General features: G+C 32.5%; 3 protein-coding genes across 12 annotated transcripts in view; 2 read left to right on the top strand and 1 right to left on the bottom strand.

Annotated features, from left to right (window-relative positions):
* LOC122711156 (fasciclin-2-like) overlaps positions 1–10,394 on the top strand; it is a 164,491-nt gene extending 154,097 nt beyond the window's left edge. For 3 of the 4 annotated variants that reach the window (XM_043929656.1, XM_043929648.1, XM_043929664.1), the window contains 4 exons: positions 4,516–4,647; positions 5,622–5,691; positions 6,617–6,742; positions 7,865–10,394. In XM_043929656.1, coding sequence (XP_043785591.1) covers positions 4,516–4,647; positions 5,622–5,691; positions 6,617–6,742; positions 7,865–8,006 — 470 coding nt within the window. In that variant the 3' untranslated portion in view covers positions 8,007–10,394. The remainder of the gene's footprint in view (positions 1–4,515; positions 4,648–5,621; positions 5,692–6,616; positions 6,743–7,864) is intronic. The other variant, XM_043929674.1, reaches the window with a different exon arrangement.
* LOC122711206 (galactosylgalactosylxylosylprotein 3-beta-glucuronosyltransferase I) lies at positions 12–21,679 on the bottom strand. 5 transcript variants are annotated; one of them, XM_043929750.1, is made up of 7 exons: positions 21,553–21,679; positions 12,778–13,112; positions 11,917–12,437; positions 11,546–11,842; positions 11,406–11,472; positions 1,486–1,607; positions 12–520 (listed from the first exon to the last, which is right to left on the bottom strand). In XM_043929750.1, the coding sequence occupies exons 2-6, from the start codon at positions 12,902–12,904 to the stop codon at positions 1,516–1,518; spliced, it is 1,104 nt and encodes a 367-aa protein (XP_043785685.1). In that variant the 5' UTR covers positions 12,905–13,112; positions 21,553–21,679; the 3' UTR covers positions 12–520; positions 1,486–1,515. The 5 variants fall into 5 exon arrangements, with proteins under 5 accessions (XP_043785685.1, XP_043785694.1, XP_043785720.1 ...); XM_043929759.1 differs by lacking the exon at positions 21,553–21,679 and adding an exon at positions 13,603–13,714; XM_043929785.1 differs by lacking the exon at positions 12,778–13,112 and having other exon boundaries at positions 21,553–21,672.
* The window catches only part of LOC122711134, a 45,036-nt gene continuing 31,922 nt past the window's right edge, over positions 13,722–26,835 (top strand). For 2 of the 3 annotated variants that reach the window (XM_043929611.1, XM_043929619.1), the window contains exon 1: positions 13,728–14,526. The gene's annotated coding sequence lies outside the window, so the exon portion shown is untranslated. Of the gene's footprint in view, positions 14,527–26,835 lie in introns of all 3 variants that reach the window. The other variant, XM_043929636.1, reaches the window with a different exon arrangement.

Below are 26,835 nucleotides of genomic sequence, written 5' to 3' on the forward strand. Positions count from 1 at the left end.
TCGGGGGTGGAATTTTCCATCGTTAATTTCTACCGTACTAAAATCGTTCCTTGAAATTCGTTACTGTTCGCAGTTATCCTACACATTTTCAATCTTTTTCCCCCTCCTTTCTTTTTTTTTTTTTTATATATCTTCTTTTTCCCCTCTTATTCAGTACCATCGTTACATTTTCAATCCTCTCGTTCATTTCGTATCGGATATTTTTCCCCGAGGAAAAATGTACCTGGCATAACAGTCTGTAATGATAATAGCGAGACCACGATCCTGTCAATTGCAGCACTCGAGAAGAGACGATTTTTTTTTATCTTCTCTCTCTTTTTTTTCTTCTTTTTCTTTTTTTTTATTTCAATCGACGATTGAAATCGAATTGGTCGTCCACTATTTTCTATTACGAAATGTATCTCTTCTTCATCGATGCGTTCTGACAGATATATATACGTAAACTCGAGGGATTAGAGTTGAGTTGAAGGAAAATATATTCGATGAGATGTAAGATTAATTTAATGATTTAATTTTTTCGCTGCAAAGGAATAAAAATTTCCGTTAAAAAAATACCATTTTTTGGAATATAATAGAAATAAATCTAACGTATATAAGCAAACTGGGTTTAATCTAACAAAATTCCTATTAATCTCGCATAATCATTCATTAGATTAAATATTTAAAAACTTTTTTTTAATGAAAATAAAAATTCGAAAGTTCTTATACCCAGTTTTCTTATGAAGAACTTCTAGCGTACTTAGATGGAACTTAGTGACTCGCAATACAATAATGGGCCGTTGCTAAAAATAAATAAAAATCTATAACAATTAAACACAACTACAATTCTCCTACACAATTCGACAGAAAAAAATAAAAAGAATGTCATTCTTGAAGGATTTTTCTTAATAAGCAACGTTCAATCAACCCATCTTGGTACGTTAGAGATAAACGAGAATGAAATTTCAACCAAGGAAATAACATGTCTAATAAGAAAAGAACAGTGCATGAACTGTCTTTAAGCGCCATTTTGTTTCTCTTTGCTCGATCGAGTGGAAAGAAGATTGAAAAAGGGACTTTGTTTCGCGAATATGATCCAACAGTATGAAGGATTCGCGGTATTCACGTGTAATTTCCGGCGATTGTACGTATTAATTACGATCTGTATACACATGTATATGTACAAACGTATATATATATATAGTATATATAAGTATTATATGTATATGAAAAAAATCTAGAGAGAAAGAGAGTGAGAGCGAGAGAGAAAGAGAGAAAGAGAGAGAGAGAGAGAGTTAACATTCTCACACACAAACACACACGTGCAAGAATTATGTGTGCTAGCATAGTGCCTAATATACTATATAATATATATATATACATTCGTATTTATAACGAGGGGGTTGAACGTGTTACCGTTTTTTCCCCTTTGGAAAAAAAAAATCTTACACTTATTGTAAATATGAGTATGGAAATATATATGTGAATGTTTAAGGAATACAATACCAAATGAATCTGCCAGAAGAGAAGCCACCATCAAATTGTTCCCACTCCTATGAGAGTCGCGATTTTATATGGAGATTCTCGTAATGGACCGTAATGGGAGATAAAGTGGACTTTAAAAGTTCCTGGAATTAAAAAAGGGAATTAGAATAAGAATTAAAACAAGGATATAAATGAGAAGTCGAGAATATTATTATTATTCTGAGGGACTTAACCTCTTGATGCAATGATTGTTCGGGTTTTACGGGTTAAAGACAGACAATTTTTATTTTATAAAAATTAAATTCTAATACGATAATGGACGGTGTATGTTTCGCGATATCTTATCTTAAAGAAGATTGCAAACAAAAGTCGTCATTACGAGTGCAACAAATTGTATGGGAATGGGAATTGGGAATTTGGTCTCGAGAATAATTGTTTATAAATTTGTTTTATATATTTTACTTAAAGAGGATTACAAATGGAGATTGTTGTCGGTTGGAATGTGAGGAAGGAAATATGATAACGAGAATATTCGTAGCGAAATAATGCACTCGAAGGAAATAAAGCTGTCTGATTATTAAACTTATTAAATTCTTGATGAAAACGGAAACGTACTCCTCTAATGAGATATAAGATATAAATGCTACATATATATTCGTGTATATCTTGATATACAAGATATTAATTGTGAATTTGCGAACTCTAGTTGGATACAATTTTAATAATTAATTAAAATTTAAAGATTGCATCTACAGCGTACTATTTATTAATAAATAAAATTATTTAATTATTCGTAGAATAATAATATCAAAAATATCAAAAATAAAGAGTACAATTTCTCATTGATAATTTATATCATTAATTTTGTAAAATTAATATTAACAAAGAATTAAAAAATTTCTTTATCTTTACAACAAAAATTTACGCAAGAGAATACTTACATTTTGTTCAATAACTATAATTCTATCGATAAAATTAAATATATTTTCCAGACATTCGTAATTTTTTCTTGCAAAAATTATTACCACCAGTACAATCAAAATTATGATCTCTTCACGATTCTCAATAAATAAAAATTATGCAACTCTATAACTATAAAATTAAATAATTATATTAATTAAATCCAGAAATAAAAATAAAAAGTAAAAGGAAACTCGTCAAGAACGCAGAGAAACAAAAGAGGCAAAGAAGAAGAAGAAGAAGGAGGAGAAGAAAAAGAAGGAGAAGAAGAAGAAGAAGAAGTCAGTGAGCCTGTTCGAAGAAAACCGATCGATCGACCGGAAGCATCCGTGTATCGAACAGCCTTATTCATTCATCAGTGTCCATCAGAAAATATTAACAGCATCAAACGGAATAGCCTAAGACACGATACACGGTAAATTGAATCATTCACTTCGATGATCAGACCGCGACAACACATAAGCATTAAGGGGTTAAGGTCCAACAAAGAGAACTCGAGCGAAACGGGCAGAGCAATTTGAGATGGTTTCTCTCCCGGCCGTCTCGTTTATTTTCCGCTCACCTGTTTTCAACGAAAAAGAAAAAGAAAAAGAAAGAGAAAGGACAAGAAAAAGGGCGAAAGAAAACCAAAAGAAACTAGAAAAAAAAAAAAGAAAGAAAAAAAGAAAAAGAAAATACACGAGGGGATGCGCCGAGAAAGAAAACGGTAAATATATGGTGAAGTCAGAAGAGTTGAACGATGGGCGTAATGTGTATCATACATCTGCTAAGTATACATATATATCGTAGTAGTCCCTCTCTGTTGACTTTTTGAAGCCAAAAAAGCGAGCGTGAGAGAGAGAGAGCGCGCGCGCGTGTAAAAGGCACTCAATGAATTAAAAAAAAATATATATATATATACATATATATATATATGGCTTTATGTGTGTGGAGGTAGCACATTTAGACTAGTGAGACGCGTAGAAACTAACATCGGGAGAGAAAGGTAGCGAATGAAGCTTTCTTCCCCCTTCCTTGAGCTTTCTCAGCACCCATATCTCTGCGTCCGAATAGAAGGGAATCCAAAGCACCCTTTTTGTCGCTCTTACGTTTAGCTTTGTATCACAAATGTATCTTTGCGCACCAGCTATCTTATTTTATTTTTCTTTTCTTTTTTTTTCTTTTCTTTTCTTTTCTTTTCTTTTTTTTCTGATTTCCTTTATCCTTTTTTTCTGTTCTTCTTCTTGTTTCTTATTTCTTTCTTTTTTTTATTTGTTTTTAATCACGCTTATTATTACCGCTTCTTCGTCGATCGATCATTCTTTCATTGGTATACACACATATATATATATATATACATAACGTATGTACGTTGATTCGCTTTGGTTTGGTTTGGTGTATGTCTGTTTAGTTCTCTTGGTTCCTTACGTGTCTTCTACGCTTTGATGAAAACGGATTTTTGGCACTTCCCCAGAACCCCCCCGCCGATCTTGTTTCTTTTCAGGAGACTAAAATTAATCGTTCGCGTAACGTGTTTGGTGATGTTCGACGTTGTATCAGGTCAAGATTGAATTGTCTACCTTATTGATTTTTATTGCTTCGGAATACTTGCAATCGGTTACGTGGAAACATGTAAGTGAAGAGGATTTCGAGAAGCGAAGTTTAGAAGAAGGTTTCTTGTCATGTACGATTTCTCAGACTTGTGAAGTTTAGTTCAGATATGAATCAATTTATCTTCGAGTACTATATTTATCCAATCCTATTTACTAACATTCTTAAGTAATAAAAGTTCAATTTTCGTTATTTAAAAAATTGCCTTGTTTTTTATTTCTTATCGTTATTGTTATTATTTAAAAATGAATTATCTATGAATTTAAACAAATTAAAATATTGTAATTTTGAAAAGGAATATTATACCTTATTTTCTTAATTATTTTCACATGACAACAAACTTTTGAAATTTTTAAATAATACATTTTTGACGGGAAATAATTTCCTTTCCATATCATCACCAAACATCGTTAAGTAATGCTTCTGCACTAACGGATTGCAAACGAACAATATGTATTTTTAACGTAATATTCATCTGATATATAATTCTTATACTTCAAGGTATAGACACTACCGTGGTTCATCATCAAGGTCCTCTGATATCGAGCGCAGCCATAATCGGTATTGTGATCGCGGTACTGTTCATTATTATTATCGTGATCGACGTGATTTGCTGTTGCGCGCACAAAACAGGTGAGAATACTTTTTCAAATAAATTTAACGAATTCGTTAATTCATCGAGCAATTTTTTAATAAAAATTAAAAATCTTTTTTGATAAAATATATATATATCAACTTGCATAAAATTATAACATAAATTGAAATTTATAATTTTATATTAAAATACATGAAAATCGCGTAAGTTGCGAAACAAATGCAATTAAAATTACAAATTTAAACCGATACGAAACGATAATATTTAATTTTGCCGAATAATATTAATAAAAACGTAAACCGATTCAATGTAAACTGTGATTTGGAACTGTGAAAACAAACAAAACATAGCAATTTAATAAATATAATTTCAAGCGAAGATGTGAATTTTCACCACAAGTATACCCTATACTTTCGTGACAAATTTATTCGGGATATTTCACCGTGCAGTGATTCAGAACATTAACATAAAATTTTATAATATAATAAATAGAATTCCAATATAAACAAAAGTATAATATAAATTTATTAACAATTGCATCGCAAGTGTAATTAATTTACGAAACGACAAATTTATTCAAGATTTTAACATAAATCTACCTAAAATCACGTCACGATATTACATTGCACGCGTAGCATGAATTTATTAACTCTTGTGCCCCCTCTGAATGTATCTAAAATTGCAAACTGGATTTATATGAAATTACAACGTTAATTTGCTTGATATAGCAGCGTGAATTTATCTGGAATTACTCGCGGCGTAAACTTGTTCCCAAATTGCAACGCAGATTTATCTGAAAGTGCAACTGTGATTCCGCACTAAAATTGCAATGTTAGATTACGCTGAATCGTCACGTAAAGTTTAGCCTGGTTCGAGAAGTAAATTTTATCGAGCAAAGAAAAAAGAGAAAAGAAAAGTAAAGAATATTTCACGGAGAAAGTTTTTTATAATCGACCTAATTACTATTTTTTTTTTTTTTTTTATAAATAATTCCACGATATTTTTATTACAGGAATCATTTACTACGTCTGCGAACGTTCCCGCCGGAAACCAGTGGACGAAGAGGACGCGAAACTTGGCAGGTGAGGCTCATTCCAATCAAATTCTTTCGATAACAAGACACGTAACACACGAGGACATACTCACGATTTTTAGATTGATTTACTCGACATCCTTATATACATTTTACACATACATTATACATATATTTTACATTGTGCTTTGGCAAGTCTTTGGCGCTATATTTACCGTGTCATCGAACTTTCCGCCCACCATCGAACTTCGTACAAGAACCCCGTGGATCTTTTTTCTTTTATCTCCTGCCTGTCGAACGAATTTTCGATTCGAATCGAGATTCCTGAGAGAGCCGTGACTAACGTGCAAATTAGTTTACGGGACGTTGGACGAGTTGGAAGAATAATGTGAATTTGCTTATTTGAATATTCGTGGAATATTGATTTGTTGCAGAGTTATCAAAGTATTAAAAATTTTTATAGTTAAACTCTTAAATTTATTTAAATTTTGTAAATCATTCTCAGATAAATTTATTAAAAATCTAAACAAAAATCTATATCTATATCAAAAATATTTACAAAATAATATTTAAATTGTTTTTATTTCTTAAATATATACTCTAAAAGAGTATATATCTAATTCAAAATATCATATCAATATTAATTTTTCTAAAAATGAATTCATAATATTGAAATTCATAAATTTGAATTATCAAAATTTTGACCATAGTGTTTTTGATTTTATTAATACAGAGGGAATGCCAAACAAAAAACTAAACGAAAGAGTTTTTATAATTCTAACTTAATGAATATTCGACAAATCGAAACCAAGAATTCTTTTTCGCCTTTTTATTAAATCTTCGGAGTTATATATTTGTCCTGCTAAAAATATTCTATGGTTAAATGATCCAGTTAACTCGTTAGAATCTAGCTCGCCATTAGGAGACACTTTGACCCTCTCGCATCTGTCTCTTTTTTTTTTCTTTACCGGTAGTCTTTACGGTTGGCGGTTTCCATTGCCGTATTGCGACCAAAAAATGGCCAATGTCGCCGGGGTCACGGCCATCCAAGACTCGAGTAGTGGAAAAAATACCATTAAATTGGTCAAACACACTGCCATGTAAGAGAGATACATAAATGAAAATCAGTAAGAAGCATGGCCCCTCACGAAGGAGCTCTGACACGGCTTTCTACTTCGCATGATATTTTTTTCTTTTTTTTTTTTTTTTTCATTTGCCTAACGTTAACGTTACTACAGACGTTATTCCTCCTATTTTTATTTATTTTTTTATTTTTCTCGATTCCTCGATGCTGATAAAAATCCTGGAACATCGAATATAATGAAGAATAGCATCTATGAAGACAAAATTGACAATGCCCGTCGATGAAACAAAATTGCAGCATGAAACAAACTTTGTCTTTTTTTCCCGTTTCTTTTTTTTTTATTTTAATATAATTTAATTTGCCGCCAACCACTTTTCGTACAAAAGAACACTATACATTATTAACCATGTTCAATTCATTTAATGCTTACTTTTTTCTCTCTTTTCTCTTTTTTTTCTTCGGCGCGCATTCCATTTCTCTGTTTCTCTATCTCTCTATCTATCTACCTATCTTTATCTTTCTGTCATCCTCTACACGTGTTGCATAAATTATCGTCATTATTCGCCCATGCTTTGGCTATGTTGCATGAGAGATCAACACTCTGAAGTGATATTAATTGCTCGTTAACTACATAGCACACTCACCACCATTCGCTCTAATCCTATTCCATTTGAACCGTGAAAGTAGGTAATTCAATTCCATTGCCTTGTTAAAAAGGTTAATACGAAAATCGAAATATTTTTTACTCGATTAAAAATATAATCTAAGTATAAATATACTCTAAGGTCTACAAATATTTTAATGATTGAACATTTTATTATACACACTTACCTTTTCATGAATGTTTTTTACCACGCAAATTTCTTTCGTACTGCAACATTTATACATAGCCCAAGTTCAATTATTCGTTCACATCTTATTACATAAAATACGCCAAGATGAAAAGAAATATAGGAATCCCTATTGCAAATACACAATACTAACGAGTAATGGCATGCATTATGCGTATTATTCAATGTTGCACCACGCGTCGCATTTCAACATGCTCTTTTATGCCCAATACTAGAAGTAACCGTAAAAAAGCACTTGACAAATCGTTTTCTATTAATAACCGTGAATTTCTATTGAAACATTTTAGAGACGAAAAGGAGCCACTGAAGGAAGAGAAGAAAATCACACCGATCATCGACTCGGGCCTGCGTCGGGAGACATCTATCACGTTTGACGGGAAGAGATCCGTTTCAAAGACCGGTTTCGTCGGAAAGGATTCAGCTGTCTAGATATTCTTCCGGCGTACTAGATTGTAAATCATCGTGGAAACATTACTCCTGGCCAAGTGTTCTCGAATAACACAAAAATAGCCCGTACATCCCGAAACATACACGTAGGGAACAGAATTTTGCACTTGTCAAAAATCTTCTCCTTTGACGAATTCGAATTTTGATTCACGATTCTATTCGGGATATTGCGCAAGGACGTAAAGTACTGAGATGTTAAAAGCGACATCTCGTCCTGTTTCATAAATGAGACACCATGCGCCATCTGACCGCGATCGAACAATACAAAATCGTATTCGACTGCTTCATTCGCGGAATATCCAATGAGCGACGCGATAATTCGCGCGTACATTCTTGTCCCTTCTTCTTGAGGGTACGATAAAACGATCTTAGCATTTATTCATAAGTCTGCACTTTATCAATTTTTCTCGATACAAAATTATCTGCACATACATTTTTCACAAGTCTTGATAGTTCTGTATTTATAAGAAAAATAAATCTTTTTCTTTTTCCCCTTTCCCTCACCGATGTAATCATCAAAGTGTAACAGAGAGACACATATGTAGTTTACGATTTATAGTAAAATACATAATTCGTTTTGTGTTTGGGGAAAAAGAAAAAATTATCGATGTAATGTAACGTAGCAAATATTGCAAGGAGAAATTAGATAAATCGCTTATACAAAAAGAGAATGTACAAAATTAATCGCGAAATTGGTAGAAGTTGGTCGATAATTAGTGATCATTGCTTCGAGGCACTCTCTAGATAACTGCAGTCTAGTACGCTGGGTAGTACTGTGTTATCATGTGCACAGCACGAAACTAAAAAGGTACATTTGACTTATTCCATATCGTTTCTTCTACGTTAATAGATAGAACATCATAGTTAATAGAAATAAAATCCGAGATTTTAAAAAGTTGGCGAACGAAGTGGGAACGAGTGGAATAGATTTTCTCTCTCTCTCTTTAAATGAGATTCATCATTTTATATGGTGTATCTTCGATCTGTGTACATATATAAAGTTATCATATTTCTTCGACATGTTCCATTCATGTATGTTTTTTTTTAATTAGAAGTCATATTACATGGTCCGCAAAGCATTTCATTTTTTTTTTATATTTGTCTTTAAACGACGAATTATCAATTTCGTGATTATATATGACTTAATTTCAAAGACTGATTCGTTTAAGCGCGAAACTTCATGAAAATAAATTGTACCGGTTATCATTGAGAATTAAATAACTCAGTAATAATAATAAATAATTTTCGCTTTAATTCGTCGTTTATATCTTTTGACAAGATTTATTATTAGTATGTGTTTCCTCTAGCTGTAAACAATGTTTTTACAAAAATATCTATCGCTCAGTTTTTGGGTATGATTATACTATTGTCTTGCCGTATCAATCATGATTGACGTATTGGTTATCTGCCATGCGTTTATTCACGGTTAGTTAATATTTTTATCTTTTATTTCGAGATACTTTTTACGTGGATATTTCTTTTTATATCCTTGATTTAATTTATCGCGATAGTTTTTACCATGTACATTTTATAATATAAAGATTACATCGTTGAGGCGTCGTATGCAAGAGCAGCCCTAGTATCTCTTTACTATTTTTACATTTCCATTATTAGTACTTTACGTATCCTATGTAGTTACCTTTAGAAAGAAAGTAATCTAAGAGAACTAGGCAGCTATTGTGATCGAATTCTAATCGATAAAATTGTGTATTATCACGATCGTATTATCGATGCAATTAGAGAACAGTATACTTAAAAAACTGTAAAATACGAAAATTAAAGGAAGATTTCAAAAGAATATTGCATTCGATATATCGATCGCGATACCGTTTTAATAAGTCCTCAAATGTATCTTTCGACAAATTAAGTCTCTCTAATATATATGTATAGTATAATCAAAGCAGCGATATCTTTGATAAATTAAACATACATTGAACTTTTCTCGCTTTGAATACTAAATCATAATACTTGCTAATTGTAACAAAGATCCAGATTTTTTTGTTAAGAGCAAGTTATTCAAAAAAAAAAAAAAAAAAAAAAAAAAAAATCAATCGAAAGCTGCCATATAAATATATATATATATATTATTTTATTCGATAACAAAATAATACCATTTTTGTCCTAATGTGTAAGATGGCTTTTCAAGAAAATGCAGTTAAAATGTGATAAGTTTTTGTAAATGCTTGTAAACGTTTTTCCTAAACTTTAAGAAATATTGGAAATAAGTTTAGAAAAGTTTGGTAAGATTAGAATGTTGTATGCGAGGTTGGAAGGTGTGTTCGCAAAACAAAAGAGAAACAAAAAGACTAGTAAATATGAATTGCAAAAAATAATTAATCGTGTGTATATTTATTTAAGAAAGTTATACCTTTACCTATAAAAAAAAGTAAATTAAAAATCATCCTTACTTGCGAACACACTTTCTGCATTGGTAGCTTTTTTACGTACCGTAAACACAGAGTTTTGCCAAATATATAGTACTTATTAGCTTATAAGTCAACGAGTACACATTATACACGAGAAATATATATATATTCGAAAAAAAAGAAAAAAATGAAGGATTGTTCATTGTAATCGTTATACAGTATTTAATTCCTCATTGAGTCAAAAATTGGCATTTTGATGAGAAGGAAAAGACATGTTTCTATCTAGCTATTTTAAATTCGTTGCCAAAATCCGTAACCCAAGTAGCTTCCCTCGAAAAGTATTATTGCGCATCTTCCAATTTAAAAAATATTACAAATATTATTAAAGTTCGTAGGTATAAGGCATATTTTTTATGTATGCTTTTTCTGTACGCGTCAAGGAAACGTACTCGACTAATAAAGGATAAAAAACATTTTTAAGGTCAAATGATTCACGTCTGAACATTTTTTTTATTCCATTTTTTTTAACGTAAAAATTTTATTTATTCGAGCACTATTTCTTCTTTATATTTTTAAAAATTAACGCGTATTTTGTGGTATAAAATAAAAGGAACTCGTACTAATAGGCGCGTTAAAAGTATAAAAAGCGATCGATTTATAGATTAAAATAAAGCTTAAAAATATGTCATTCAGGCCACCATGTTATCATGCATTAATAAACATATTCTATCTAAAATTCATTGGTATCATGTATATCTATAATATCCTTATCGAATATGTAATTATAAGCTATTACCTGTCATGGCACTGCATTTTTTCTTATTTTAAAAATATGTAGCTGAATGTTAATGAAAAATGTATATAAAATTTATTTTTTTTTTATAACATAGCGAACGTAATAATATTTACTTTTGCAATATTTTTATGTATCTAACCTTGCAGGCTCTTTTAATTGCAATATATACTACAATCTAATATTATTATCACACTTCAATCCCTATATTCGAATGTTTACCTTTCTTTATTAACATTTGTTCCACATTTAATTGCGGCGGTTCTGTTCGTGTATGCCATACATACACCTAACAAACAAAAACGGAATTACTTAATTTACACAAGAAATAAAGAATTTAAAAATTAACAAGTTAAAAGTACCTTTGTACAACAATCTGCTAATGGTTCCAATTCCTTTCTAGTGATGATTTGAGACAAAATTTCACTTTCCTGATATCCACCTTGAACGTCATATGAAAAAACAGCATTTTTATTTTCTAATAAAAGTTGCAAATTGATTGCAAAACCTGCCATATCCAATGGGAATGGACGATCTGGCTTCCAGGCAGCATTAAAACCAATTATTGTATTAGTCATATTATCACATATCGGTTTCTCAACCATTAAACCACCAACTAAACCCACTGGCCAAACGCCGACTTTATTTATTTTTTCCATCTGGAACATATCTAGATTATATAATGATTTCGTGATTAAAATAATCGCTCGATATATATCATTAATGTTCTTACCTCGTGAAATAATTTAATCGAATACGTATTGTCATCATCTGCAAAATATACTATTCCTTTGTCAGTCAATTTAAGATTTTCTCGAAGCCATCGTAATGCCGCATTTCGTTGTTCGACTCCACGCGGCTTTTTCCAATTCGGATCGTTTCGACCTAATTTATAATTAGGTGGAGTTACTGCAGATAAATGCGTATAAATTAAACCACTATTTTCTAAAAATCGTGTAACAAGATTGGTCTTTCTTTCCGCATCTTCGACAACGATCCAATGAAAATTTGGTATATGCAAAAACGTCTGTGATAATCGCGTTAGTTCAGCTTTTTGTACAGGTCTGGTAAATGTGGGAGTGATGGCATAAATAGTAGGTTTCTTTGTGAGATCCTGTTTTCCTCCATTGAGCATATTATGTCCCTCTAATCTCTTAATTACACTATATGTTAACCCATATATATCTCGTTGTTCAACAATTATTGACTCCAGCGTGTTTCTTAATTCTTGCCATTTATAACGCTCTTGATAATCTTTGAAACAGAAATATAAAAATTATAATAATATAAATTATAACAAATGAATAAATAATTTATAATTTTAATAAAATTGCAAGACAGTAATTTCAAATACTCAAATACATCTAATTAATTGAATGATAAAGCTTGTTCGGAAAAAAAAGGAGAAAATTCATAATACAAAAAACAAATTAAGATAACTTATAGAAGAAATTTATTTGAATAAATTATAATGAGCATGCGTAAAAATTATGACAAGAAACATATGATATAGGTCATGCATTTTTACATGCATGGAAACTAGATTTGTTAGAAAAGCTGTAATGAACACTATGTGATATCAACAAATACTTACATATAAAACATTGAAATGCAATAACATGAATCAGGAACAATATTAGGAAGCCCCTGTTATAACGAAATCCACCCCACATATTAAATTTAGTACCGAATTCGTCGGTCAGAAATGTACGTTCTGTCATTATGTCACGCCATGACACTCTGATGATATTCTTCTACAATCACCGATTGTATTTAACTAGTAATAATCTTCTATAGATTTATAATATATTCTAACCTCGAATACAAGGACATATTATATGTCATCTCATAATATCGAATATTAATTGAAAAGTAATCACAACATCCAACTGTATGTATGTATTACTAACAGTTTAATTATAGCTGCGACTGAAATTGTAAAATAATAATGTTTTATTCACACAAAATTCACTTATAATTTTCATAGATGAATTACGAATACAAGATGAAAATTTTTTCCTGATCATTATAAACTTCACAGAGTATAATTTCATAAATAAAAAATAGACGAGTTTACGCGACAGGTAAAGATGACAGGTTAGTTTTTTTTACACGAAAAAGTCCCTAGATTATATCTAATTCGTAACTTGCATAGAATTCTTGGCGGCAAATTTTAAATAAAAATACTCATAATATATTTTATTAACACGAAGAAAAAAGTAATAGTAAATAATATATGAATAATTTTAACAAAAAAAAAAAAAAAAAATTATAATATATTCTAAAATATGTTAATGATTATCAATATTAATATTTTATAAAAAATCTTTCTTCTTCTAATACATTTAATAAAACTTTCCTGCCAAATACGAAAAATTTCTGACATCAATAATTAAAAAGTATTTTTGCTGATTTTTACCTATTTATCTTTTTCTTCTCGAAAAGATAAATTCCCTAGTCGACGCATCGAAAGCAGCGACACCGACTATAGTCGAATGAATTCAGACGCGTGCGATACGAGGCGCGCGTAGAAGGGCGCATGCTGGGATGTGTCACGGACACGCGTGTGTCACGATCGCGCATACATTTATGTCGTGACTGGCCAGAAGGCGCCGTGGCGGGACGAAAGGGGGCGGCATTCGAGGCTTAGGAGAGCAGACAGGCGCGTAGATAGGCCAGCTCACGGTGGAGTTTCCGCAGCGAGCTACGGAATCATCCCATGCTCATAGGTCGCCGCGTGTTGCTCGCGTTCAGAGAGTTCCTCGTCGATGGTCACGCGATGTGTCAACGCGAATAGTGACCGTCAGAGCCAACACTTGACAACGCCACTCGATCGTAACTCGTTCGAATATGATGGTGCAATGAATTCTTACGGAGTTTAATCGCACGACAGCTTCTATAGATAAAGAAAATCCCGCGTAACTCCGTTTGCAAACTGGTTGTCAGTATCGAGACGACACGACGAGCTGCTGTGCCTGCTACTCGTGGTGGCGAGTGGCAGTGGTAGTGGTGGTCGTAGCGGTAGTGGTGGTTTCCTATCGTGGTGGTGTCCGTTGGCAGTCGAGAATCGTATCGTGGTGGTGGTGGTGGTAGTGGTGGTGCTGTCAGAGTAGTGCTGCGCCTCGTTCGACGACGGTGGCGAGGGAGAGAAGGAAAAGTGGCCCTCGAGGTTACGAGGCCAGAGGAGAAAGTGGGTGTTGCCGGAGTGACAACGGGAGGATCATCCGGGTCCTCGACGCCAGGACTCGTGGAACAGAGGAATCGGTGTGTAGGATGCTCGTCGGTCATCGCTCTAGGAGTCGACGTCTCCTAACCGAGAGCCTGATCCTTGATCGTGTGCCTCGTGAGTATCAATGATTTTCTTCGAGGACACACATTTCTTTCCAACGTGTAAATTTCTTATCATATCTATAGCTCGATAGCTGACTAGATATCGCTTCTATCCACGATTGTTCTTCCATTATTTAAATTAAATTCTAAATAAAATAATTTCATCATCATTCGTGATTGTCATAATAAATACTACGCGTATATCCATCAATAAGATTGTTTAGTTTCCCTCGACAATTTCACAAGAGACATTTAGTTCGACGACTACGAAGGAAATAGAGGTCGGATGCAAATTACGAGCGTGGACGAGGTGGTGCGAGCGATGGGCACGGTAATTGGGGCGAGGGGACGCTGGCTCCGGTGGGCGAGGGGGAGCGAGGATGCGTTGGATACTTCCCCCTTTTGCATCCTCTTCCTCGTTTACACCATCTCCCCTTTCTCCCGCAGCAATCCTCCTTCTTTCTCTTCGCTCGCGTTTTTCGTTCTTCTTCTTCTTCCCAACCCCCGCCCTCGCAGTCGGTTCTGTAAACAGGAGTCACTGGCGCGTGAAGTACATGGGCGTAGGTAAAACTCGACTCCACCGGTGCGTCGAGATTTTTTTTTTTTTTTTTTTTTTTTTTTTTTTNACGTAACGAGGGACGGTGGTGTTATCGTGCACAACGATGACTCTGGTGCGGTGCCCTTTCCGCTTCACTTTCCGCGTGCCACCTCCGCGGCCCTCGTCTCATTGGATAACAGTGGTATACACGAATACCAGAAATAATACTCGAGGCTCGTCGACCGGCCGAGTAGTCGAGAACATCCCCCCATCCCCCTTCGTTTCGTTCTTTTCCCAGTAGTGTGCACTGGCCTCGATTAGTTTTCGCTTAGAGAGAGAAAGAATTGTGACCGGATTATTCTTTTTCCCTTTCTCTATCTACCTCTCTCTCTCTCTCTCTCTCTCTCTCTCTGTCTTTCTTCCTTCCTCCTTTTTCTCTTTTTTAAGGGTAGCATAGAGGGGAGAACGGAAGGGGTGCGCTAACGACGTCACCGTGTCGAGTGAGTCACGGCTTCTAAATTGATCCCCCACCATAGTTGCTCTTCCTCCTCTTCCTCCTCTTGTGTCCCCTACTTCCTCTTGCTTTTACTCCACCTATTCCAGCTTTTTCCTCTCTCTCTCTCTTTCTCTCTTTTTCCCATCCTCATCCTATCGCTCGACCAGCATCACTCTATCCTTTTCCGACCATCCATCTCGTTTCACTTCATCCCCATCAACGAAGCGGAGCGCGTTGATTTAATCCCCAACGATGCAACGTGCCCTCCGATTTACGCGACGAGTAAATATGCCCGGCCAAGAGGGAATGATCGTGGCCGAGGTCGTTCTCCATCGGGCAACGTGCCTCCTAACTCACGCTCGTTCAATAATTTCGCAAGGTTACGGAGGAACTGCCGATAACACGCGGACGGTTTCGCAAGAATGATCGATCTCTTCGATTCCGGGTTGGAGTCAACCACGGGACAGTCATACTAACGACGATATTTCCGACCTCTTGTGCTCGTTGATAGTTAAGTTTACTTGTTATCCCGCATATTCCGGAGTCAAGACCAGATAAGATTAAATCGTGGATGATATTGCGTGATGACGTTGTACGTGTACTTGTCTCGTTATCGGGTGATAACGAATAATTGAAAATGGGGTACAAATTGAGAGGGATTTCCTTTGGAAATTTCGCATTAATTGCGTAGATATGTAATATTAACGTTACTAAAATATATATATATATGTATGTTTTGTTTCTTATTCGTTGAACGTTTGTTAAATATAGCCGTATTTGCAATGCAAATGGTCTCGTTAATGCATAAGAAATAAAAGTTCGTTTGATCGGGATCTTTGACTGGTAAAGAACACGAAAAGCTGACGTTTAACGTGTTGAGAATGATTTAAGAGCAGATTGGTTATCGTTGAATTTATGATTGAATTAGTCGAGGTTTAGATTTAAAAGTGATTTAATGAATGGGCATTGCACGAAAACTTTGGATTTAAAGTAGAAAATTATTGAATATGTTTAAATAAACGTTCTTTTACCTTACGATTTCTTTAATGGGCAGTTTAATAAAAGGTGTTCGTTATTATATCAGGAATTGTAATATTGAGATATTACACGTAATTTGTATGTGATAATCTTCTATTTGCAGAGCCTACATAAAGTTAGAGAATAGTTAGAGAATAGACTTTGTTGCGAGTAAGACTTGAAATTATTGGATCGAAACTTCTTGATCTATCATAAATTATTCTGTTACGAAATGCTTTTTAACAAGAATAATTGATGATAATTGTTTCAAAATAGATTTATACATTTTCTGATTGTCATTATATACTAGAGAAAGAAAATTATATAACGATATTTATTTTGTATAATTGTGGAAAAATACTAAAGATGTTTATTTATTATAAAATAATAAGATAATAAATAAACTCTTTAGAGAATGTAATCTCTTATGGAGAATTTCTCATAAAAATTTGGATAATTTAAACAAAAAAATTTACCAAAATATTTCTTTAGAAATATATGTAATGATAATTGGCAACGGATTTTGCAAAAATATAATGAAATAAAATTTTACATCGTGTATACGATATCAATTCTTTTTTACTTTCAATCCATTATAAAGTCACTTCTCATTCCCCTCAATATGCTTTTTGCATGACATAACGTATCTTTAAATCTTGCAGCTTTTAGAGGCAACGAGTTCTTTCCTATTAGTGCTTTATTTTTCATAATTTTTAATAATCTATCAGAATTTCCATCTTTTTACAAGTGAAACATCCTCTTCGTTCCTTATTTTAATCTTTTCAATTCTGACGAACCACAAATTATAATATCTCCTAATTTTACAATCATTACTAATATATTTGCTGTGTGTGATAAGATTAAATAATAATCCATATCACATATTTAACTCGTTACGTTACGAGCATAATTTATACCATCAATGAATCGCATCACGTTTAAAAAGAGAGAATACTAGATTCCACAAGCTCTCTTGTATCAACCAAAAGAGAACGTTTCATGCACTCTTCAAGGAAGTAAATATTTCCCATTACCCCGGTTTTTCAATCCAGTCAGAGAGAGAGAGAGAGAGAGAGAGAGAGAGAGAGAGAGAGAGAGAGAGAGAGAGAAAGAGAAAACGAACCAACGGTTTTGCGTTTCCGAGCATTTCCCCGGTTTCTCGTTTGCCCGGAACACAATTCACGGATTCCAACCCCCTACCCTGTTTAAGTTACGTTTTAATGTAAACCCTGTGTGTTCCCTTTTGACCCGAACCCCATCCATCCATGCGCCGGCTGTTTTCTCATTAAGGAATGGAAAAGTATCTTACAGCGTATATACACAACGTGAAAATAAGAAAGAAAGAAAGAAAGAAAGAAAGAAAGAAAGAAAAAAAAAAGAAGAAAAAAAGGAAAAGAAAGAAAACGAAACCTCGCCACGTCACAGCCACGATTCATTACTAGACAACTCGCTGAGCGGCCATTCGTGACAATATGACGGGATGAATATCACGGAAATATCGGGGAACGCTTGGGCGGCCAGAGAGGAATCCATTATCGAGCCTTAGTATCTCTCCTCTATCCATTTGTCCGCCGGTTCTTTATTTCTTTCCCGATGATGCTTTATTAGCGTCTCGTTTCCACGGGATGAATAGCTGTTCCGGTGGTGGTGGTTGGTGGCGCGACTGGTAGGGGTTGAAAATCGTCGTCAGCTCGCGAATTCAATGGCCGCGAGCGCCGCGAGTCCCGGTAATTTCTTCTCTTCGCGGATTAAACGATCGTCGATCGTCGAGATTGCATTTCGCTGATAGAGGGAGAGGGAGAGGGAGGGAAGGAGAGAGAGAGGGAGAGAGGGAGAAGGGGTTCTCGTAAAACGCGCCACCCTGACATTTTCTACGCTCGTCCCTGGAAAAGGTCACCGAATGTGGAGCAACTTTTGAGCGGACAGATCGAGCGTTCTCGTGGGAACAGCGGGAGAGAGAGAGAGAGAGAGAGAGAGAGAGAGAGAAGAGAAAGAAAGCCTTGGTTATAATATACAGGGTGTCTCAGATACGAGTGGTACAAGATGGATTCTGCATGAAAAATTGAATTGGAAATAAAGAATACAATTTTTTTTGCTCAAAACTTCGTTTTTCGTGTAAATCGAGCTTGAAGAATGCTCGAGCAGTGAGTGAATTTGGTTAATTTTTGATTAAATATGAATAAAGAGGATTGATTTGATGATAAATAAACAATATATGCTTCAAGAAAATTTTCGATCAGATTTCGAATTTTCTGTAGAAAAATATAAATAATTCGAATATTCGAAAAGTAAAAAAGTAAAATAGATGCGATTTTGTTGAACAGATTCAATTAAATTATAAATCTACACTGATCAATAAAATATTTCCAGCACTGTCTAGAATCTGTGCATAAATTATTCTATGTACCTCGTATGTGAAAAAAAAAATAAAAAGTAGATTAAAATTTTGTTATTTAAACCTATTCTAAAAAACATCAAGGAATAATCGGATATTCAAATTGGGGAATTAACCAACTTGCACTTGAAAATATTTCGATCTTGTTTTATTTAGGAACAAAGTTTCGAGCGAGCAAATTTTATTCCTTTTTTTTCGATTTTTTTTGCGTCCAGAATCTGAAACACCCTGTATACAATCTTTTTTTTTCGCATAAGGGTGAGTTTGACAGGCGCGAAATCGACGGCCTGGAACGGGAAAGCTCGCTTCATCGAATTAGCAACGACGGAAGCGTCGTGCTCGCTGGCTCGATGAAATTAATTAGGCGGTCATCAGGGTAGAACGTTTTTCGATTGATCTAACGCGGTCGAGGATCGAATGGTTTTTTGAGGATGAAATGGTTTTTGAAACGAGATGATTGGATCAGGGCCAGGTCGTTTCCCGACTCGTAATATCGAGTCCCCGGCATTACGTATAGAATTGAATTTCATGTCTTATGTCGCGTTTCAAGGTTGTTTTCCAATGCCAAATGTAGTTCAGATTATTCGTTAATTTATCGATAACAAAATTGTTTCCTCGTTTCGAAACAATTACACGTGATATATAGTTGGAATTTTTGTTATCACGTGTAAAATATTTAAAGTAATACATCGTTTGCAAGTTTTTGAGAAAATTGGAAAAAAAAAAAAAGAAAAACAAGCGATTTATATATATGCAGATTTTGAAACTATCTTCGTTACTGTTTTGTGCAACACGAATACGGAATAATGTTACTTCTTTCTTGTCTAAAGAGAATATCAATATATTCTTTCTTCATATTTTCAATATGAAGTATGTAATCATTCTTTTTAACATTTTAGTGAATTAATAATGATTACATACTCTATGAAAATGTATACGTGTATACATATTTGTATTTTCTTATTAAGTTAAAACAATAACTTTATAAGAAATTTTTTTAATTTATTTAAAGTAGATGAAAATTGGTTTTTTTTTTTGGCTGCAAGATTCTCAATGTTTTTTATTTTTAGCATTGAAATGCTTGATCGCATGTTTGATCGGTGACTATCTCGTTCTACTGTGCAATATCTTGTTTTTTATTAAATTATCCCAATAATATTTTATATACTTAAAAGATTTTCATTTTTAATTCTAAAACTCTGAAATCAGGTATCGTCTTTACTCATTTTCTTTTGAATATTATATTTATAATTTATTTTTTTATAATAAATCTTTTTTATTAATCATTTTGATATGGCTTCTTTGATAAAAAAGCCATATAGATAAATTAAAACAATTTCAAATTGAATTGAATAATCAGAAATTATTTTCACATAAATTCTATTTTTAATTATATCATTATTATCAATAATTATCATTCAATATCTTATTTATCTTTGTATTTTAATAAAAAATGATACTATTTTAATAATATTCTGAATAACAATTCTAACATCTATAAACATTAATATACAATAATTAGATATTGTATAAAAAATGCTTATCTAAAAGAAATTCTAAAAAAAAGAAATATTTCTTTAACTCACAATTCCTGATTCCAAAACTTTAAAATTTTTTCAGCAAAATTCGTGAATCTCAATAAACTTTATATACTCTTAATGATCCACTTAATCTTTCAAACAAAGAAGGAGCATAAAATTATAACAATTACGAAAAAAACTGATCAATCCATGCATTTGTTCAACATAAAAGGTATTTTTACAAAGAACAATAAAACAATCACTAATCACACATCTACTTTATAATAAGTTTTTTCCATTATTTATGTACGACACCAAAAATTCTTATCCATAACATAATTCCACTTTATCACATTACGATTGCTCCACTTAGATAATTCATATGTATTATCGAAATTATTGAAATTTTAACGAAAACAAAGGTTAGAACCATATCACTTAATGACTCTCGTTCCAAAGTTTAGAATTTATCGCATGAATTTTCGTAGTGTACATCTATACAAATACATCTCTCGTTACAATTTATTATAGTAATTCTCTAAAACTTTCCATTAACAACTTCGACAATCCTCCAATTTCTAACCAAAAACCGATTCAAACGTGGACGAGTAGAACGAAACTGTCACCGATCGAACGTCTGACACAACACGATCGTATTCTACTGTACTCGTTGCATAAAACTGCATTTACATCGAACATTTACAAGAACATAGAACGTGAGTGAGAATATTAATCCAGATATCATATTAATTCGAGATTTCTAATTTTGCTATAATTTTTGGATTTTTGGATTTTAATTGTTCGATATTTTTTGTTTCATTATTCATATAATATAAGATAAACCTATTTCATTAGAAAAATTATATGTAGAAATAATGATTATAATAATCATTATAATACGTGATTATAATAATAAAAAAAAAATAATCTGTAACGCAAAAAAACGAATAAATTAATGCTATGAATGACAATTTTGACCAATTTCCATACGATACAAAGTTTTTACTCGAAAATATTAAAAATAGAGTATAAGTATATAAAAATATAATACAGAAATGGAAGAAATTGCTTACCTTAAATGAATTATATATCGAACAATTCTGTTTCCTGATTTCACAATTTCGATTTTCTTTGTTAGAACCAAATTGCATGAATTTGATGTTATTTCAATACTGGATTAAATCATCGTGAAAATTTATAATCCTGTGAATTCGAAACTCGTATATAATTGAACAAAAAAGAAAAGTAAACTAAAATAATATAAAATAAAATTAATATATTAATAACAACCACTAGATAAACTAATTTCGTGATACTGAAGTCTTTTTACTTGTTAATATTTAACAAAGAATAAAATATTATATATTTGTTAATAGAATTGGAGATACGTACCTCGCGATCGTGCGTCGAACAATGTCGCAGATTCGTGGTCTCGGAGAAACTCAGAGCGAGCTCCGTCTCTGTTTACATTGTATTGTTTACATTGTAGTGTTATGCTTAAGGAATTAAGCCACGAGTTTGATCGTTGGCATATACGTGATTTTTCCTTTGTTTATTTTTCTCGTATCTATCGATGAATAATTTCTTTTAGTTACAGCAATATATAATTTTACTAATCATTATTAATTTTTAAATCAATAATTTTCGATAAAAATTAAAATATTCTAAATTATAAAATTAATATAATATTAATATTTTGAATTATAATTATGAATCATAATCAATCATTTTTTTTTTTTTTGCGAATAAAAACATTGCAGAATGCTCGATACGAGAATTTGCTTAATGATATCGAAATAAAATGATTGATAATGCGATTAAATGATGCATGAGATTATACACGAGACTACATCGATTCGAAAAAACATATTATGTATATATTTTATTTTACTTACTTTTCTTCTTTATTCAATTATATACGAGTTTCAAAATCTCATTTTGGCTGAATAATAATTTCGTTTGGAAGAAGAGTAATAATCCCTTCCAAATCTGATGTCTGAATATTAATTCGAATCATTGCATTTTAAATATTTATAACGATTTTTGACATTTTGCATAAATTGAAAATTTTTTCAATTACAAAAGAACAGTATCATTTGATAGCAGGATTAATTAAAAGACAAGTTAATCCCTAAAGATTTGCTATCTTTTTGTTAGAATGCAAATGTTTTTGCATGATGCATATGGTGCGTCATAGTTTAGATTAGATAAGCACTGAACAGTCTACTGGCTTCGAATGGGTTAATTAGGATATCGTGCAAACTGTTTCTAAAATTACATCAAAAGTGCAATATTATTAAATAGTGAATATTCATAGACTTTTAATTTTTTTAGAATTCTTCTTCTAGGAGCGTGTAGTTATTAATAATAAACTTGCTTTTATATTAGGATATAAAAAATTCCTCCTCCTTTTGGCTCCAACTTTTTTAGCAATAATTTCTATAATATCTTTGAATCGATAATTTTATACAACTTTGGATTATTTAAATCATTTCTTACTTTAATAACTATTTCTCATCTCGTCTCTAAAATATTTCTATCTTCTAAATCATAATCTTTATTCAATTTCGAACTATTTAAATTAATCTATTAATACTATTCCTTCTTTCAATTCAAAAAAATCTCATTTCCATTCTTCAACTTCTTTCAAATCTCTCGCTCGAAATTTTGTTGCTCTTCTCTTTTTGAAACCTTTATGGCTTTTATCCATTAACACGACTTAACCCATAATTGCGTAATTATTAATAATAAACTTGCTTTTATATTAGGATATAAAAAATTCCTACTCTTTTTGGCTCCACTTATATTATTGCTCCATTCTTAGCAATAATTTCTATATCTTTGAATTGATACTTTTATACAACTTTGGATTATTTAAATCATTTCTTACTTTAATAACTATTTCTCATCTCGTCTCTAAAATATTTCTATCTTCTAAATCATAATCTTTATTCAACTTCGAATTATTTAAATTAATCTATTAATACTATTCCTTCTTCCCAACTCAAAAAAATCTCATTTCCACTCTTCAACTTCTCTCAAATCTCTCGCTCGAATTTTATTGCCCTCCCCCCCCCCTCTCTTTGAAACGAGCCTTTATCCATCAACACGACTTAACCCATAATTGCGTGTCGATTTCCTCCCGATCCGTTACACGGGATTCTCGTTTCACGATGCAATATAATACAAATCCTGCCGTGTCTTCTCTCGCCTCTTATCCAAATTGAAACCTTAGCGGGCAGATCGAAGGCGGCTACGGTCGTTTTCCACTTCGATCGAGTGGTCAGTGAACTTGTCGCCGATATACACCAGAAAATAAATGTTGCCATGCCACCGCGTGACGTGTCCCGATCGAAGGTTGTCCCCGATGTATCTCGATGAATAATCCAAAACGGATGTCGGCCGATCGGGGGATACAACCGGTGCCAGCCAGAGATGCGTGATCAATTCTTGGCTTGTCGCATCCCGTTGATTAGGCGACAACGAGTGCCTCGGATGCTTGCCTCGATCGGCCGCCTCGATTCCTCTTGGAACGAGCCAGCAACACGCGCGCTACAACGTCGATCGAAATCGTGGCTGTCGTCCACGTGGTATTCGCTGGCTCGAGATTAAGGGGCTGATGGAATGGAACGGTGTGGTTACAGAGGGATGCAAAACTCTTGGAGCGTCCACAGTGTGGTTCTCATCTGAAATCAAACATTTTTATTTGTGTTAGTATTATTATTATTGTTATTATTCATTTAACATAAAATATTGAACGTGTGAAGAAAAATTAAATTTATATTTCAAATAAAAAGGTATTTTGTTACTTGAATAAATATGAAAAATATATTGTACAAATTGTATAAGTGTACAACTATATGAAATGGAGGCATGGAGTGTTTGTTAATGCAAGAGAAGTATTTATCGATTTGAATCAACGCGTTATGATCAAAAAGTTAGATTACATCTGTTTGTTGCACATTACGTTGTTTCAACTTTGCTGCACGATCAATATATCATATAATATCGAAAATTGGGAACAAAATTCGATTACGTAATGCGAAAGGCGACGGTATAAACTGAAGTTGTTATTAAATTTAATGTCACGTTTGATATGCAGATTCAGATCTAAAATTCTATTTCTGTGTATGTTCTTGATGAATAATAAAAACGAAAATAATAAAAACTTTATAATTTTACAATAGGGGCAGTGATCGATCGTTATCAGGCGTGTAATCGATTCTGAACTTTATGACTGGGATTAGAGTATCTTCTGCTATCAATTTAATATCTGAACCCAGATTTCCCCTTTCATAGGGGAGCAATATGAGAAGAGATTAGGACCCGATAGGACGTGTAATGAAAGTAGTACAATTCAGATAAGTCGTTCGAAATATCTGTTTTTTAATAATTATCATCATATATCATTCATTTGTGAATACCAATTCTCGTGATACTTGTATTTGCCAACAACTGTTTTGATATCGTTAATTCCACCCTGAAAATCCTCTGCATAATTTATGGTACAGCCTGTGTTCGAGATTAGGCCAACACGAATTCGCAAATGATTGATGTTCCATGCAGTGCTTATTTAACCCTCGAACACCGGAAGTATTTGTCACCGTATGCAGAGGAAATGGGATCACTTGTGGCATTAAATAACGTCTCTTTTAGAATTGGATCTTTTTACGACAATATATTTATGGTTAATTTTCACCTGTTCTTTTTCATTCGTTATATTCGTTATATCTTCTTTTATCAAATATATTATTATCCTTTGCCAAAGTGCATTCTTTACGATCGGTATTTTTATCATTTTAAAAATTTCCATCGAAATAATTATCGAAAAATTTTAGGAAAATTAAATTCTGTTGAAAAATTTCATACGAGAGTATAAATATGATTTCACAGAGATTCCAAAAATAAATATGGAAAATAATGGAAATGCAGGGGTCGAAATAAAATCCGAATACAATAATAAATAATAAATATAATAAAAGAAAACAAAAAAAAAAAAAAAAGAATTATATATCGTATCGATAGATTTTTCAAATAATTGCTGATATATGTAATAACTATAGTATTATTTTTGAATTTGAGAAAATTCTAGTCTATCGGATTAAATCATATTAAATGTATTAATATATATCAAACAAACAATCTCAATTTAAAATTTCACCAAATAAATTAATATGCATTAATTTGGAAAAAATTTTGCACAACCATATGATTATAAAAATAGAAACAAACACGTTTAATGTTCCTTCAAATAAATATATAAATTTACTATATTAGATAAATTAAATTACGATTCGTCATCTATAATTATTTTTAATTCTCTTATACTTTTTTATTTTCATTATTTCTGAAAAAATTCTCGAACAATTAACATTTACTACTAAAAACATTATATTAAATAAGTAGTCGTAATTATAAAAATCTCACTTTACAGAATGTTACCCTTGCTCGAGTTTCAACGTATAAAAATCTGTTTATTAAATACACTCTTTCTCTACTCTTCGACTCATAATAATTAAGCTGGAAACTCGCAACACGCTAAAGCTCTTGTAAGGCACTCCCACAAAACCCTGACCTCGCTGCTTCTTTCATACCTGTTCTCTTACAACTCTAATGCGTATATCTCAACACCTCGGACTTAGGCTAACTAGAAACAGGCACAGCCATGTTTCCAAAACATTCATAATCATTCACTGTAGTCGAATAAAATCTAAACACCGACTTTACATCGTATTTTGAGAGAAAATTCAATCATTAAGTGATCAAAAATTACACTTTTACTTATCTTATTATAATATATAATAACATATATATATCATATTCATCCTTTTATTTAAAATTTAATCAAAAAAATGTTTTGATTCTCTGGAAATAAAAATTTCTAAAAAAAAAAACACTTTTTCTAATGATATCAACATAACACGTACCTCTAAATATTAAATAAAATTAATCAATATAATTTATCTTCCATTTATACGCTTTATTTTATCGTTAAATAAAAAACAAAATAAAAATCTTATTGTTTAAATAATTATTTCTGGTGATGATCTACAACTTATGTTAAAAAAAAGAAACTCCGCAATTACTATTTTTAACTTCAAATAGATTCTCAAATTATCGTATTTTACGTTCGTTGCCATAATTAATAACGAGATAATCTAACCCCCGATAAAAAGAACGCCAACGTTCAAGCTCGCAATCCCCCTTTTATCGTGGCCGCCAATCGCTTCGGAAAAACGAAAAGCTCGGCCAGCCTCTCTACGTACGTATCCTAACGCGTGGTACGCCGTTATCACTATCAATAGCCTCGATACACTTCCTGCTCGTAGTGAAAACAACGTAAGTAGGTGGTGTGC

The sequence above is a fragment of the Apis laboriosa genome, unplaced genomic scaffold, assembly GCF_014066325.1.
Source record: "Apis laboriosa isolate Shangri-la unplaced genomic scaffold, ASM1406632v1 scaffold111_cov153, whole genome shotgun sequence".
Taxonomy (NCBI): domain Eukaryota; kingdom Metazoa; phylum Arthropoda; class Insecta; order Hymenoptera; family Apidae; genus Apis; species Apis laboriosa.